The sequence below is a fragment of the Balaenoptera ricei genome, chromosome 2 (genome assembly GCF_028023285.1).
Source record: "Balaenoptera ricei isolate mBalRic1 chromosome 2, mBalRic1.hap2, whole genome shotgun sequence".
Lineage (NCBI taxonomy): Eukaryota > Metazoa > Chordata > Mammalia > Artiodactyla > Balaenopteridae > Balaenoptera > Balaenoptera ricei.
In genome coordinates, this window is record NC_082640.1 from 20511518 (window position 1) to 20529174 (window position 17657).

The 17657-nt window shown below is 36.4% G+C and overlaps 1 protein-coding gene across 1 annotated transcript in view; it reads left to right on the top strand.

Moving 5' to 3' along the window:
- UPF2 (UPF2 regulator of nonsense mediated mRNA decay) overlaps positions 1–17657 on the top strand; it is a 97834-nt gene that overhangs the window by 36253 nt on the left and 43924 nt on the right. The window contains exon 9 of the mRNA XM_059912088.1: positions 10657–10765. Coding sequence (XP_059768071.1) covers positions 10657–10765 — 109 coding nt within the window. The remainder of the gene's footprint in view (positions 1–10656; positions 10766–17657) is intronic.

Genomic DNA, 17657 nt, shown 5'->3' on the forward strand with positions numbered 1-17657 from the left:
TTCAAACTCAAATATTTTTTTCCTTAATATTTTGGACCAGTTTTTTAAAGTGATTCTTTACCTATACAGTGGAGTGTTTACTTTCATAGTTGTCTTTTCAACTGTTTATTTGAATGAAGAAACGTAGTAACAATTATGTGGACTTCTAGCATAGAATGAACCAAATTTAGCAAAAATAAAAGGCTTTGTTAACAAAAGAAATTATGCAGTAATATTAAATAGTTTACTGATAAGAGAGCATCTTGTCTCCCTTTGTCCCCATTCCTTCCCACTCCCCCACCCCGGAGAAAACTCCTGAAAAACTATATACTATTACTTGGTTTTATGCCAGTTACATTCTTTATAACTGGATTTATGTGCTTAGCTCAGCAGTTAGCTGCAAATTAGAAGTAGTTGGAATCTTCTAGAAACAGACTTGAAAGTAGTAGGAAGTGACAATTTATGGTTTGAGAGGAGAGAAGAAAATAAAGATACAAGTACTTAAAATGTATATCCTTTTGGAGCTATGAGGAAGAGACCACATAGTCTTATATACCTGAAATATATAAATATAATAATTTAGGTTTCTTATATTCAGCCTGAGTGATCAGGAAAGGTTAAATTATGTTCTAAAATTTATTCATTAACTAAGGGTCTACTCTATACTGTGATTAGTGCTGGAGATACAGTGGTGAACAAGACAGATTCAACTCGTATTCATGCAGCTTACAGTTTTGAGAGGAAGAAAGAGAATTCTAAGTGCAGTTGACAGGAAGAATCCCAGCATGCTTTGAAGTATATAACACGGGGAACTGATTGACTTAGTCTCGGCAGTAAGAGAGGCTGCCTGGAACAAGGGTCATTTAATCGGAGACCTGAGAAAGGAATGAGCTAGGAGAGGGATGGATGAGGAGAGGGAACCTAGAAAGCACTTCTGATAGAGGCAACAGAACCAGAGACAGGAAGGGTCACGCATCAGACTACTGAAAAAACCTGTTTCTTGGTTTCCCTGGACATTGTTGTCTAGACTAAGCTGCAGGAGGGAGGCCACGTTTACTTCTTATCCTCAGCACTGAACACAATGCCTCACAGACAGAAGGTGATAAAATTATGTAACCTGGTATTTACAATGCCCTTTCTCATCTAGCCCCTTTTCAGCTTCTTCAGTCGTCATTCTAGCCACTCTTCTTGGAAAATCATGATCTGTAATGATTTCTTGAATACCCTTTGTTCTCTGCTTCCAAGCCTCTGCTTTCTGCTCTATCTGAGATATCCTGTATTTTTCCACTGGAAAATCTCCAGTCTTGAACTCTTAGCATAAGAGTTATCTTCTCTGAACAACCATCTTTATTTCCCTTATGTATATATAGGTGCTCTTTAATAGACTTTCGACTTAATGTCTTCATACATACAAAGAATTCGGCACATTACATTAGGCATATTGGGTCAGTGTTGGTTTGTGCCTGTATCCCTATGAAACTGTAAAAATATGGGCCCTTTAAAAGAGGACTAGATCTTTTCATTTTGAACATCTACAACATCAAGTGTAGTGTTTGATACACAGTAAGGGCTTGAAAATATTTGATGAATTAATATTGGTCATATGCAAATTTAAAATTTTATTTAAAAAAATAGTAATGCACTCATAGGACTCAAAACACTGAAGTATAAAACATGGTGCTGAAAAATATCTTTCCTATCCTTGTCTCCCCATCTACCCAATTCCTACTCCTCCCAGTAGGAAACCACTGTCTTGATTCTTGCATCCTTCCAAAGTTGCTTTTGCATGTGCAAGAACATGCAAACATTCTTATATTTCCTGCTTTTTTACACAAGGGCAACTTATTATACCTATTGTTCTGAACTTTACTGTTTTCACTTAACAGTATATCTTGGAAATCTTTTCATGTCAATACATAAAGATTTCTCTTGTTCTTTTTAAAGTTGCAGTGTTTCTTTTTATGAATGTACTGTATTTAACCACTTTGGACTTCCAGTCTTTGCCATTACAAACAATCCTGTAGTTGTATAATACCTTTCCTTTCTTCTTCCTCCTCTGCATTATGTTAGCTAGTGGTTTATTCATTTTAGTTTTTTTCACACACACACACACACACACACACAAAACCCAGCCTCTAGATTATCTATGTATTTATTCTACTGTTTTACTGTTTTCTTACTCATTATTTTTGGATTTTATCTTTATTTTCTTCTTTTTTGGTTTCTTTCATTCATTTTGTTCCTTTTTTTGGCATTTAATATTATATATTGCTGTCCTCTGACCCTGGTTTTAGCTGTATCTCTTAGTTCTGACATGTGGTGATTTCTATTTTTATGTTTTCTGGAAATTCTCCAATTTCAGTTTGTTATTCCATTGTTACCTAAGGAGATATTTGAGAGAGTTTTGAAATTTCCAGGTAGTGGGACTTTTTTGTTTTGTTTTCTGGCTTGGTTAATAATTCATATTTTTATTGCACTGTGATTAGAGAATACTGTGTTACTTTTGTTTTATGGAATTTTTTGAAATTTTCTTGCGGCCTTTTATATAGTCAGTTTTCATGAACATTCCACAAACATTTTTAGAAAAAGGGGCGCCTCTCTCTTTGTGTGGCATCTCCCTCCCCTCCCCCCAAAGGACATGGATCCTAGTGAATGTCTTTATTCTTCTCTATGGCCAGGATTCCCTCCTTTATCCGTTTAGCCCCTCCAGCCTGAGCCGACTATAAAAACCAGAATGAATCATTTAATAGTTACTTGAGTGCCTATGACTGTGAGGACCCGAAGGTTTTATATGTGTGTGTATGTGGTAGAGAATTTAAGCTGTCTTACCTAGTTTGTATAGTTTGGTTTAGGAAGCACTAAACTCGATAACTCTTAAGGTTTTTACAGTTCTTTTCTTTAAAAAAAGCAGAAAACAAAAAAAACAAGCTTTATTGGAATATAATTCACATAACCATACAGTTCACCCATTGGAAGTATACAGTTCAGTGTTTTAAATATATTCAACTATCACAACAATAAAATTTTAAAACATTTTTGTCCCCCTAAAAGAAACCTTATATCTATTAGCAGGCAGTTCCATTCCCTCCCTGCCCACTCTCTCCCCTATCCTAAGAAACCACTAATCTACTTTCAGTCGCTATGGATTTACCTATTCTGGTATTTCCTATAAATGAAATCATAAAATATGTGGCCTTTTGTGCCTGACTTCTTTCGCTTAGTAGGTTTTCAAGATTGATCCAAATCATAGCATGTATTAAAATTTCCTTCTTTTTTAAGGCTGAATAATATTTCATTGTATAGATATATACCACATTTTGTTTACCCATTTGTCAGTTGACGGACATTTGAGTTGTTTCCACTTTTTAGCTATTATGAATATGCTATTGTGACTCTTTGTGTACAAGTTTTTGTGTGGTCTATGTTTTCAGTTCTCTTGGGCATATACCTATGAGTGGAATTGCTGTGTTTTAGGGTAACTATGTTTAACATTTTTAGTAACCACTAAACTGTTTTTCACAGTGGCTGCATTTTACATTCCCAACAGCAGTGTATGAAGGTTCCAGTTTCTCCATATCCTTACCAACACTTGTTATTGTCCCCATTTTGATTATAGCCATCTTAGTGTGTAGTGGAATCTTACCTCATTGTGGTTTTGATTTGCATTTCTCTAATGGCTAATTATTTTGAGCATTTTTTCATGTGCTCATTGGCCATTTGTATGTCTTCTCTGGAAAACTGTTCAAATCCTTTACCTCCTTTTAAGTTGTTTTATTTGTCTTTTTATTATTGTTGTATGAGTTCTTTATATATACTTTTTTTTTTAAATTTTATTTATTTATTTATTTTTGGCTGCGTTGGGTCTTCGTTTCTGTGCGAGGGCTTTCTCTAGTTGTGGCAAGCGGGAGCCACTCTTCATTGCGGTGCGCGGGCCTCTCACTATCGCGGCCTCTCCTGTTGCAGAGCACAGGCTCCAGACGCGCAGGCTCAGTAGTTGTGGCTCACGGGACTAGTTGCTCCGCGGCGTGTGGGATCTTCCCAGACCAGGGCTCGAACCCATGTCCCCTGCATTAGCAGGCAGATTCTCAACCACTGTGCCACCAGGGAAGCCCTCTTTATATATACTTTGTACACGCCTCTTATCAGATATAATTTGCAGATGGTTTCTTTCATTCTGTGAGTTGTCTTTCACTTTCTTGGTATCATTTGCAGCACAAAAGTTTTAAAAATTGATTTATTCCATCTTTACAGTTCTTAAATATCTGATGTGAATCACTGTTTTAACTTTCAGTTGTGTTCTTCCTTCATTAAATACATAATTAAAAAAAAATCTCAAAAGGCTGGCATTATATCTCTTAGCCTGTTAATTTGAAGGAATCCACAGAAAAGAAATCTACTAGAAACCTCCTTAATTACATATTTATATATCATCCTACAGTTAATTTGTAGTATAACTGTCCACACATATAATTGAAATTTCACATAAAGTGCTTACATCTTTTAAAAAAAATTTTATTGAAGTATAGTTGATTTACAATGTTAATTTCTGCTGTACAGCAAAGTGACTCAGTTATACATGTATATATTCTTTTTCATATTTTCCATTCTGGTTTATCACAGGATATTGATATTTCCCTGTGCTATACAGTAGGGCCTTGTTGTTTATCCATCCCATATATACTAGTTTGCATCTGCTAATCCCAAGTTCCCAACCCTTCCCTCCCCCACCTGACCTCACCTTTGGCAACCACAGGTCTGTCCTCTGTGTCTGTGAGCCTGTTTGTGTTTTGTTTCATAGATGTATTCATTTGTGTTGTATTTTAGATTCCACATATGATATCATATGGTATTTGTCTTTCTCTGTCTGACTTACTTCGCTTAGTATGATAATCTCTAGGTCCATCCATGTTGCTGCAAATGGCCGAGTAGTATTCCACTGTATATATGTACCACATCTTCTTTATCCATTCATCTGTCCATGGACATTTAGGTTGTTTCCATGTCTTGGCTATTGTACAAGCTGCTATGAACATAGGGATGCATGTATCTTTTCAAATTATAGTTTTGTCTGGGTGTATGCCCAGCAGTGGGATTGCTGGATCATATGACATAAAGTGCTTACATCTTAAGTATATGTGTATATCCACACCTAGATCAATATAGAGAACACTCCTAGCCCCTCCAGAGGTTCCCTCACCTAAGCAAACTTTCAGGTGTAAAGTCAGCCAGAATCAGGGAACGTACTTAAGCATCTCTTAGTGCCTTGTTTTGAATATAGATGGACCTGGTATTGGTTTTAGTGACTTTGAAGCCATATGGATTTTGCCATGTTTTAGCAGATGGATGTATGTTCAGAATCTCTTTACATTAATATAAACAGAATATTCTTCAAAGGTGAAGTGCTTCACTTAAGTCTTGGACAGCTTTTCCTGCTCCAGCTTTTAGGAGCGTTTGCTGGAGTTTTTGTGAGAGACTTTATAATTGGACCTCCCCTTGCTAAAAAATGAGAAACTGAGTTTTGGGAAATCTGTTAGCATGTTGTACCACTTGATGGCACTGTTGAATTGGGAACGTGAATGTTGTGGAAAAAGTCATCGGAGCATTTGGTTGTCTATTTCAGAGTAAATGATCCCAATCTTTTATTATATTTTCTCTTTTTTAAATCATCATCTGCTTTGGTGTTTCCTATGAAGAAAAACCTTTGTATTCTTTAATTGAACAGTAACAGTGTTCTTTTACATTAATTTTTTTCTAGACATTTTTGAACACAGAAATAATTAATAGCTTTCAACAGTTAAATTCTTTAGATTTTAAAGAGACAGAAAAAAGCTGGACTTTTTTTTTTGAAAGCTGATTGATTACAAAATAAAAGCCTTTAAGATTCCTTTTTTTTCCCCCTCAGGAACAAAAGTATGTTATCCTGCTTTCCTGTTCTTACTTGTAGTTAATAACTGGATGTTTACTTACTTGATGATCATTAACTGCTTGTAGGATACTTAAATGTGTGATTTAGGAGACCTTGAAAGTATAAGCAAGGTTTTATTATTATTTAAGAAAAAAACATTCTTTTTAAGTGGTTCACTCATTAATTGTTGGTAAAAATAATGATCACTCTCTGAAGATTATAAAATTCAGTTTTCAAAGGAAGGATCTAAGTTTATTTTCTAGTTCACTTTTAGAAAAGTCAAATAAAATAAATTATATATCTAGCTTAAAATTTAACACAGAAATTTGCTTTTTATGTTGATTAAAGTGTTTTATAACTTTCATGTGATTAATATAGCATTTAGCACTCCATTCCCTTTGGGCTTGCATTTGTAGGAAGGTGGAAAAGACAGAAACATACTTAAATAGGACTAACATTGAAAAAATATATAATTTCTTGTATTATTTGCATCATAGGGGATCTTATTTTGTGAAGTAAGGAATGAACATTCACAGAACTTGGAAGATTTAAGTGGGGCAGGATGATATTTAGTATCAACTATCCATTTAATTGTAAAAAGTATAGTGGAAAAAGGAATTTTAGGGATTTCTTAGTTTGAGAAGGATTTGGTGAGTTTATTAGTAGAGGATTCTGAGAAATGGAATATCTGGCTTTACTTCCATATGACCAATTATGAAAGAAACAAAAACTAGGATTACTATCTACTTGGAAAGGCTTTTTTTTTTTTTTTTAATTAATTAATTAATTAATTTATTTTTGGCTGTGTTGGGTCTTCGTTTCTGTGCAAGGACTTTCTCCAGTTGCGGCGAGCAGGGGCCACTCTTCATCGCAGTGCGTGGGCCTCTCCCATTGCGGAGCACAGGCTCCAGACGCGCAGGCTCAGTAGTTGTGGCTCACGGGCCTAGCCGCTCCGCGGCATGTGGGATCTTCCCGGACCAGGGCTCGAACCCGTGTCCGCTGCATTGGCAGGCAGATTCCTAACCACTGCGCCACCAGGGAAGCCCTGGAAAGGCTTAATTAAAAGAGTTAAGATCGTCTAGGGGATCCTTAAACTAATTTTTAAATTCCTGTTGAAGCTGAAAGTGTTGACCTGTGTTCTTAGTTTACTGATGTTACTCTGCATGGATAGCACAGGCTGCTTTACTTTAAAATGGGTGGCTCTATCCACCTTACTTTTGGGGCTGGGAAAAAGCTTTGAAGTATCACTAGATTGAGCCAATTGGAAGAATAAAAAAAATGAAGCAAAGTATAGGTGACTTGCCCAGGAAAAGAAGAAAAAAGGAAATGACATAGTTTGGTTAAAATTTTTTGCTTCTACATGTTATAATCTCAAATTTTATTGAAAAATACATTGAAAAAGACAATAAAGATTAATATTAATTTTGTAAACTCAGGAGCTAATTCTTAAAAAAAAAATCCAGGTAGAGAACCATTTAGAAAATATAAAGAAAACATTAAAAAGTTTAAGAATAAGCCAGATGATATACTAGAAGTTTAAAAAAACCACTTGAAAACCTCAGTGAAACAAGTAATTTTTTTGGAAAAAATACACATTTTCAAAATTGATTCAATCAAGACAAAATTAAATAGACCAGTGATCATGGAAGAAAATGTAAAAAGTTATCAGAGTAATTTCTTTGCTGTATCGTTTTTTCCAGAGCATAGGAAGGAGAACTTCCCATTTCATAATATGAAGAAATAGGCAAAATCCTAACAAAAAAAAGAGCGAGGATGTTAAAAGTGTGGACCAGTCTCACTTTCTAATGTCGATATAAAAATTCTAAGTAAAACACTAACAAATTATATTTAATAGTATATTAAAAACAAACATCCAGCATGATCAAAGAGGATTGATCTTAGGAATGAAAAGCTACTTTAAACAGGAAACTTATTAATATATGTAACAGCAGTAGGGAAAATAAACTATATGATTATCCCATTGACTGCATAAAAGATATTTGATAGGGCTTCCCTGGTGGCGCAGTGGTTAAGAATCCGCCTGCCAATGCAGGGGACACGGATTCGAGCCCTGGTCCTGGAAGATCCCACATGCTGAGCAGCAGCTAAGCCCGTGTGCCACAACTACTGAGCCTGCGCTCTAGAGCCCGCCAGCCACAACTACTGAAGCCTGCGTGTCTAGAGCCCGTGCACCACAACAAAGAGTAGCCCCCGCTCACTGCAACTAGGGGAAACCCGCGCGCAGAAACAAAGACCCAACTCAGCCAAAAATAAATAAATTAATTAATTAATTTTAAAAAAAGATATTTGATAAACTAGTGCTTGTTTGATAAAATATAAAACTTGATCAAATTTAATATTATTCTTATAAAAATTGGATGATACTTCATTAATATGAAGAATATTTTAGAATAAAAGCTGACGGTATCTAAGAAATATCTATCAAGCACCTATGAACAAGTAAGTAAATTATATACGTTAGAAGGTGATAAACTCTATTTAAAAAAATAGTAGTGCAGGGTAAGGGGCTAGGGGTGGGATGGATTTGCAGTTTCAATGGTGTATTCAGAATGGGTCTCATGAAGGGGGTGTCATTGGAACTAAGACTTGACCTTTGTGAGGGAGTAAGTGGTGGAGATATTTGGGGAAAGCAGACTCCAGCTACTGAGAAGAACCAGTGCTGAGGCTCTGAGGATTACTGGGGGTCTGGTGAGACTGGACAGAATAGTAGGAGATGAGGTCAGGTCAATTCATGAGGTCACAGAGTGCTGTTTGAGAGAATTAGAACCTGAGCCTCCCGACTCCCAGTGCATTACTCTTTGTTATCCCATGACCTCAACTCTTGAGTCTTATTTTTCTGACCTGTAGTTGTGGCAGTTGGGAGGGGTAGAACCTGGGGCATAGGTTTAAAGTTCTATATTTGTAATTGATCATGAACTGAGAAAAAAAGTATTTGTTGCTAAAGTGGATATGGAAAAGCTAATGTTCCAACTAAAATATAATAATATATTAAAATATAATACTCTAACTAAAGTTTGAAAATTTAGAAAGTAAATTTGGTATTAGTATGAATCCATCTATTATGCATGAAAATTACGTGTGCAGTTGCCCTAGGCTTTTTTTTTTTTCCTGCACTAGCAGATGTTAGGAAAGTTATTACATATTTGTGAGTGTCTTACAGGATACCTCTTTTTTGTAACATCAGCAAGGAGTAATGTGACCCACATGTGTGCATTTTCTGTGTGACAGGAACTTAACCTTCAATTGATAAAACTTTTAAAATAATTTAAAGAAACATTTAAAATAAAGCTTAACACTAAATGTTTTGATTCAGCTCTTTACATAACGGACTGTACTTCTCATTTCTTTAAAGAAGGGTATAATGCATTTAAAATTTTTTGAGGTACTTTTACAGAGCCACCATATTCTTGACTTCTCTCAACCTCTGTAGTCTTATTTCTGAAATGGTGGTTCTAATGTCTACCTGATGGGGTGGTTATTAGGATCAACAAGATAAATAATGGATATTGGATGCCTAGGACAGGGCCTGGCACATTGGTAAGAAGAAATACGTGATAAGTTTTAAAGGAAATTATAATGGTCAAAGAGGAATACAAAGTTTTTGAGGCTCCTTAGGCATGAATTTGAGCACTTTCCTCTCCTTGACTCCACCTTTCAAATTTATGTCCATTCTTCCTTCCTTCCCTATGTCCCTTCTGAGTTTTCCAGGTCTAATTCTCAGCCTTTCATGGTAGGCAGAGTTTTCTCTGATGATCACACCATTTTCATGTTCTGTAGTATAGTGATATATTCAGGGATATGTAAGACTTGTAGAATTATTTGTCTGTTCTAAATGGCTTCGGGTTGTCGTAGTTTTTGAGCTCTTGCTTTGAATTTTTCTAGTTTTTTGCTTACTTCCTCCCTGTCAGCTCTCATTACTTGCTGCTGTCAGTGCAGCTGCTTTTATTAGTTCCTCACGGCTTCTCATCTTCAGAGTCTGGCCTGCTGAGTGTTGAATCATTGGATAATCAAGTTTTATAAAATAATGTCTGTGGCAGGAATGGAAAATAAATTTTTAGCTTGTGTGTTGATTCTGATTAGTAGTGGCTGCCTGGCGTGCTGGAATCTGGAGTTGCATCCAAATTTGATGAGAAAGTGCGCCGGTGATGAAAGGGGGCAGCAGCGTGAGGAAACGCAGATCTGCGTTTACTGTCCTGAGTAAGAATCGAGAAGCCCCGTGTGAGAATCTGAGTGGGTTCTGTAATGGGTAGAATAAGTTAGTGTGGGCTTTGTGATTTTTTTTTTGTTTTGACTTCTTAGATACCCTTTTGGTTATTGGTTACCCTTTTACTTTACATTGAGGTTTTGAAATAACTTATCCATGGATAAATGAAGGAAATGATTTAAAAGGATTGTTTTATACTGTTTAAGTTATCTTTGTTTATTTACTCAGTAATTATGTGATTAAAACTTTAAGCCATGTTTTCTTTGCTTGGTATTTCATATTTTATCAAAATTGAGTACTTGATGAAAATTGCAGATGTGCAGTAAATGTACTGAATGGAAAATACCAGATTATTAATAAACTTTCACAAGGCAAATTGAATTTCCAAATACTTCATTATGATGGCAATACATAGGCATGTCTGTATGATTATTATTAGTTTTTATAATCATTTAATGTGTGAATATATCTGAGAAAGTTTAAATATTAAAATGAGTTATTTCTGGTATGCCTTTCCTTTTACACATATCACATATAACTTTTGCAGGTTGGATTTGCTACCATTTTATGCAAGATTGGTTGCTACATTGCATCCCTGCATGTCTGATGTAGCAGAGGATCTTTGTTCCATGCTGAGGGGGGATTTCAGATTTCATGTATGTATTTAAGCATTTATTTTGTAATATATATATATATATACACACTTATGAGTGAGGATTCTTTAGTTTAAAAATATTATTATTTTATTGGTAAGCACATTTTGAAACTTGATAGTGGTATAACAGTTCAGAATGTATGGACTTCTAAATTTTTAAAATGTAAATCTACTCAACAAAGCTTGAAATTGATAAATGCTATTCCAATTTGGAGATGAGCTCTTGCTGCTACCTTGTTTTCCCATTGTAGGTTCTGCACTTCTTGCTTTTGTAAAGTAAAAACATTCTCCAAGGTCAAGAGAGCCAGCAGGCCTCATTGGTGTTCCCAGAAGAAATGTAGGATTGGCCATGACAAGTCAGGGCACACAGTGCCTGTAGGATGCCTATTTAGGTGTTGGGGGTCCAACGTTTGGGGCACACAAAGTTGCGTAAATGCTCTGATCTCAGTGAGTGCTGTCATAGACCATGTTTTTATTGATTCTTGCCTTAAGAATCTTTAGCTTGAAGAAAGATTCTTAATAGAGTGCCCATGAGTGGTTTGCCCAAACCCATGTTACCCCACCATCTTGTGGATACAGGCTTGAAAGGAGTAAAAGGATACCTTAGCGGTGACTGAAAGTGAACATTGGTAGAATTTGAAAAGACATGAAACGCAAGTGTTCATGTATGCCCATGGAAAAATTGTGTTTGTAAAATTTAGCTTTATATAGCAAGTTGCTTGGAATGCAAATAAATGTTTGCTCTGCTCAATATGCATTTCATTGCACTAGCTATACACAAATCGGTAGTATGGCTGAGCACCAGAACAGACATAATTCCTGAGGTCAGGAATCTCATGATGTAATTGGGAAGATAAGGCATAAATACTCATAAAAGCAAGAGTGAAATAAAAATTTAAACCCTAAATAAATTTGATATTATAAGGAAGTGCATGCTTAATTGCCAAATGAATTGTTGGAGAGTCAGTGCCTTGAGTCCAGAGAAAGCAAAAGTCTGTGTGAGGGGTGGAATGGCCTCTAAAGGCTTCTTGCCATGGCTGTTAATTTGTTAGTATGAGATTTGTGGGTAAGATTTTTTTGGGCCAGCTTTTTTGTGTTTCAGACTTTCATAGATAATATTAATCAAGGACAGGTTTCTATGTCTAGAGAAGTTTGGAAACACTGAGATCCAGGAAGTTAAACCGTTTTGCTTTTGTTTTATGGTAAGAATTCTCAAAGCTTTAATAGGGTAATGAGCACTGTGAGCCTTCTGGAAGGGGCTGAATATACAGTCACTCAAAAGACGCACTGTTTACATGCTGCTAGTTCGGGGGCAGATGCGTCTGAAGTCATATTGTTGGTATTTTAATCCCATCATACAGATACAGACAAGACACTGTTTTACTAGCAGGCAGTATGACTGCATTGTATGAGTTACATGTGTACACCCCTCCACCAAAGCTACAGTCAAACAAAACATGAGTTGCCTGGACCAAGCATAATTAGTGCTTTTGGTGAGAAACCTAAAATTAAGAAAATTCTGTTCATGTGTACTTCCCATCCCATCTTTGAAAACTGGGGTGAGAGTTGAGGGAATTGGCATTTTTGTTATTGTTGTAAGGTTTCATTACAACTAGAAGAGTATCAGGATTCCAGAGTATATTTGGGAACTGCTGTTCTCAGGGGAGAGAAGAGAGGGCACTTGATGTCATTGATCACCTCTGCTTCCTCCAGGGTCTAGCCTTTCCCACCCTCAGATCTGCAGACTTTGCCATTGACTTTTTATCAGGCAATAAATGTGCTCAACACTCTCCCATCCTTAAAATAAAAACAGGAAAACTTTCCTCAACTGCACCTCTCCTCCCATCCTCTTTCATTTCCTTCTTGTTTGATGTTGTAGAGTATACGTGTCTCTTGCACTTCTGATGTTTACCCTTTGTTTTACCATCATAGCGCCCTGGCAGAAACCACCAGTGTCCTCCTAATCGCCTCATCCTAGTTGATGTCCCTGCAGATTCTGAATTGCTGGACTCCCCTGCCTTTTAGGAAACTCATTCTGACTCTACCACATACTAGCATTGTAACTTTGGCCAAGTTACTTAAGTGCTCCATACCTCGATTTCCTGGCTTGTTAAGTGGGATAATTTGTATTTTAATAAATTTATTTATTTATTTATTTTTGGCTGCGTTGGGTCTTCGTTGCTGCGCGTGGGCTTTCTCTAGTTGCGGCGAGTGGGGGCTGCTCTTCGTTGCGGTGCGCGGGCTTCTCATTGCGGTGGCTTCTCTTGTTGCGGAGCACAGGCTCTAGGCGCGAGGGCTTCAGTAGTTGTGGCACGTGGGCTCGGTAGTTGTGGCTCGCGGGCTCTAGAGTGCAGGCTCAGTAGTTGTGGTGCATGGGCTTAGTTGCTCAGTGGCATGTGGGATCTTCCCGGACCAGGGCTCAAACTTGTGTCCCCTGCATTGGCAGGCGGATTCTTCTTCTTCACCGCACCACCAGGGAAGTCCCAATTTGTATCTTTTTAAATGTGATTGTTCTTACTGATTAAACGAGATAATTCATATAAAGCTCATCACACAGATGTCATTATAATAATAATTACCTCTTTACCACCACTCTCTCCTGCTTCTCACTTATGACTGCTCTCCTCAATATCCTTTGCTCTTTTTTCCAGCTGAGTTTATATGTTGGTGTTCCTTCCCCAGACTTTCTTCCTTCACCCTCCTTTATGATGGAATACAGTTTACCTGGGGTTCAGGTGGCATCTATTTCCCAGCAGCCTCACGTATATATCTCTTGCCAGAACCTCTCTCCTGGTGCTTAATAAGTTCTCATGTACTTTTAGCTAAATACATCCATAAAACTCATTTTCTTCTCAAAAATGTCTTTATCCTTCACTTTCTTATACCAGCTTTTATATTCTCCCTATAAATTTGCAATATATTTTATCTAATCACTGAGGGAAGTACATCTACTTTCACCCCTCTGACATTCGGGAGCCAAATTTGCCAAATTCTATTGATATATCTGCTAAAACACCTCCTCAAGGCTAGCGTCTCTCCTTCATTCCCAGTGCTGCTGTCTTTCACTCTCTGTAGCTTGAATTAGGAGAATAGCTGTTTCACCAGGTTTCCCATCTCTGGCTTCTATCCAGCTCCAACATATTGCCACAATTGATCCTATTTGTCCCGTGCTTAAGAACCTCACCTGAGAAATAACGCTGGTTAGCAAAACAGTATGAAATCTCACCTGGTAGAGAAATTCTAGTTAAAGCAACGGATTTGCTAATTTGACTAACAGGTTAGTGAAGGTAATAACAATGAGAAACCATCACGTATACTTGAGATTGGAATTTGGAGAAGGAATTTGGCAGCATGTTTCAAGATCCTTAGAGGCATTCATACAGTGGACAACTCTGGGAATCTGTCCCAAGTAAACAATTCTAAGTACCCCAGAAAGCTTTATTCACATCATGAATTGTAATAGGGAAAAAAAGGAAACTAATCTAGAAGTCCAACAGTGGATTAAGAAAATGGTCATATAATCATAATGCTGAAATGATATAGAACCATTGAAAGTCTTGTTTACCAAAAAGTTTTCAAATCATAGAGAAAGTGCTTTTTTTTAAAAACATTTTTATTGGAGTATAATTGCTTTACAGTGGTATGTTAGTTTCTGCTTTATAACAAAGAGAATCAGCTACACATATACATATATCCCCATATCTCCTCCCTCTTGCGTCTCCCCCCATCCTTCCTATCCCACCCCTCTAGGTGGTCAGAAAGCACTGAGCTGATCTCCCTGTGCTATGCAGCTGCTTCCCACTAGGTAGCTATTTTACATTTGGTAGTGTATATATGTCCATGCCACTCTCTCACTTCATCCCAGCTGACCCTTCCCCCTCCCCGTGTCCTCAAGTCCATTCTCTACGAAAGTGCTTTTTTTAAGGGGAAAAAAAGCAAGCTCTAAAATCTTACACATAATAAGTTTATAGTTATGTTAAAATTCTTGGCAAGTAAAGACTAGAAAAAATTGTATATCAGTATGCTACCAGTGGCTGTCTTTGGATAGTGGGGTTATGCGAAATTTTTTTCCTTTTTAGTTTTCTGTGTCCTCCACATTTTTAGCAAGGCCTACTTCTTTAATAATGGAGAAGACAACTTTTATTTAAATATAGCCATATCACCCTCACTGATGGACATTTTTGAAATCAGTGATCTTCTAACTTTTTTGATCAAGCCTCTCTGTTGGTAAAATAAGTTGACCACATATCCCAGTATAGGCATATTTATTTATAAATTATATGCATTTGTAATTCTACCAGATATTTTATGTATATCATAAAACATACAAAAATAACTTTAAAAGTATGAGATAAAAAACAAAAACATAAATAGATGTTTCAACATTTCTTTTTCCCCACACCCCAGTAGATCAGGAGTCTTGCCCTCCCTATTTGGAGATCAGTGGTCCCTAGAATAAAATAAATAAGTTTCTTTGAAGGCAAATTTACTTATTTATAAACCCAGTGCCTACTTAGTGTTTAGAGTGTAGTGGATTTTCCAAAAAATTAGTTGAATGATTGAATGTTTATGTAAAACAAAATGAGCAAATTATGGAGGACAGAAAATATAGTATTTGGGTGAAGTTATAGAGGGGCCGGTTTGGGGCAAAGGGTTCTTCCTCCAGGGGAATAATGAATGATAGGCCTTGGAAATTTTTACTTTTGTATCTTGACATATCTGAAGAGTTTTTATTAATGTGTATGAATTTAGTTATTTGAGTAATCTCAATTCCAGCTGTTATTAATAAATGAGTTGTAAGCAGCATTTTTGCTAAATTTGATTATGTAAGTAAAATCTGAGACATTATTGAACTAAAAATATATAGAAAATTTTACATTGTTAATTCATCTGTATTTACTTTTGCAGAAGTGTTTGACATACCATTTGATCCTAAAGAGTCAACAAATGAGATTGGAAAATATTAAATGAGAAGTCAGAATAAGTCTGTTTTGTATGTCACAGTCTTTTGAAAAGCCTTCAGTTTTTTTCATCTGAAGATGAGGGAGTGAGATAATTGATTTCTAATACTTCATTTAAAAATTCTACAATCTTGTCATGTTAGTTAGATTGTACCTCCTTAACCTCAATAATATTTAGGAATAATTGTGAATGATACACTATGTTATGTGTTTTGTAAACTGTGATGCTCAGTAATACTTAAATTGTATGATCTCCACAGCACAGTTGTTAAGAGCTTGTGCATCCAGACTCACCCAGGGAGATTTTTAAAAACATGTATATGTATTTCCCAGCCCTACTCCCTCTAAAGATTCAGCCTTCAGTATATCATTTTTCAAATGTTTCTTTATACTTTTTCTATTTCTACATTTCTTTAACTGTAAAAGAAATACATGCTCAGTGTGGGTGATTTAGAAAATATATAAAGAAGAAAGAAAGGAGGGGGAACCTCATAATATCATCACTTAAAGCAAACCTTGTTAATATTTTAGTATGTTTTCCTTACTTTTTTTCTTCTGTAGTTTTTGATGGATGCTTTTGTATTTTATGTACAATTTCCCACTTTTATTTCTCACTCAGAAGTATTTTACAGCATCATTTAAAACACTTCTCAAGCATCATTTTAAAGTTTGTATACTCTTTTGTCCTAGATGTTAATTGCTTAGTATCAAGTGAAGTATAGTTATCATCATTACTGCCCTATCATCATCATCCTTGTTTTTATCCTTATTTTACCAAGTGAGCCAGTAGGTTCAGGGAGTTTTATATGAATTGTTCAAGATTGTATACCCCTACCCCCACCCCAAATTGCATGAAATGACCACAGGACCTCAGGTGTTGTGACTGTAGATCTTTTAGTCTTTCACGTCACTGCAATATGTATATAAACATTAAGCATTTTCATTAATTTGTTCACTCAGTGAACATTGATTTTGTGTCAATGTATTAGTGATACAATGTACAAATGTGGATAATATTAATAATGGCTAATACTTAGTGAACTCTTCGTGGTCTAAGTCACTATTGATTGTGCTTTGTATGTATTAGTTCACTTAATTAAGACTCATAACTGTATGATATAGGTTACTTTCATTAGTTCCATTTTACAGATGAGGAAATTGAGGCACAGAGTTTAAGTAACAGTAAGTGATAAAGCTGGGAATTAAACCTAGCAGATCTGGTCCAGAGTCTACCCTCTTAATCTGGAGTGTAGGTGAAACTTGCGTCGGAGTTCACAAAATAAGATAAATTAAAAGAGGAGCTTTTTTTTAATATATAAATTTATTTATTTATTTTTGGGTGCCTTGGATCTTCGTTGCTGCACGCGGGCTTTCTCTAGTTGTGGCGAGCGGGGTCTACTCTTCGTTGTGGTGCGTGGGCTTCTCATTGCGGTGGCTTCTCTTGTTGTGGAGCATGGGCTCTAGGCGTGCGGGCTTCAGTAGTTGTGGCTCGTGGGCTCTAGATTGCAGGCTCAGTAGTTGTGGCGCACGGTCTTAGTTGCTCCTCGGCATGTGGGATCTTCCCGGACCAGGGCTCGAACCCGTGTCCCCTGCATTGACAGGCAGATTCTTAACCACTGTGCCACCAGGGAAGTCCCAAGAGGAGCTTTTTGTATGCAGTACTTATCAAACACCTATTTGTGAAAACACCTTTATGAAGGCTAAATTGCAAGGCTAGAATAAATAGTCAAATTTATTCAATATTACTTTGTTTAATAGACTAATTAAAGTAGAGTCTAGTTCTAGTTTTTTCTATTTGTCTCTAATCTCAAAGCTATTTTGTATGCTTGAATGACGTGATTAAAGTTCTGTAAGTTGAGTTTTTGTGATTTTATTTTTAGTTGCAGTTTTATTGATGCTTTAGATTAAATATAGTTATAGTGAGTTTCTAAT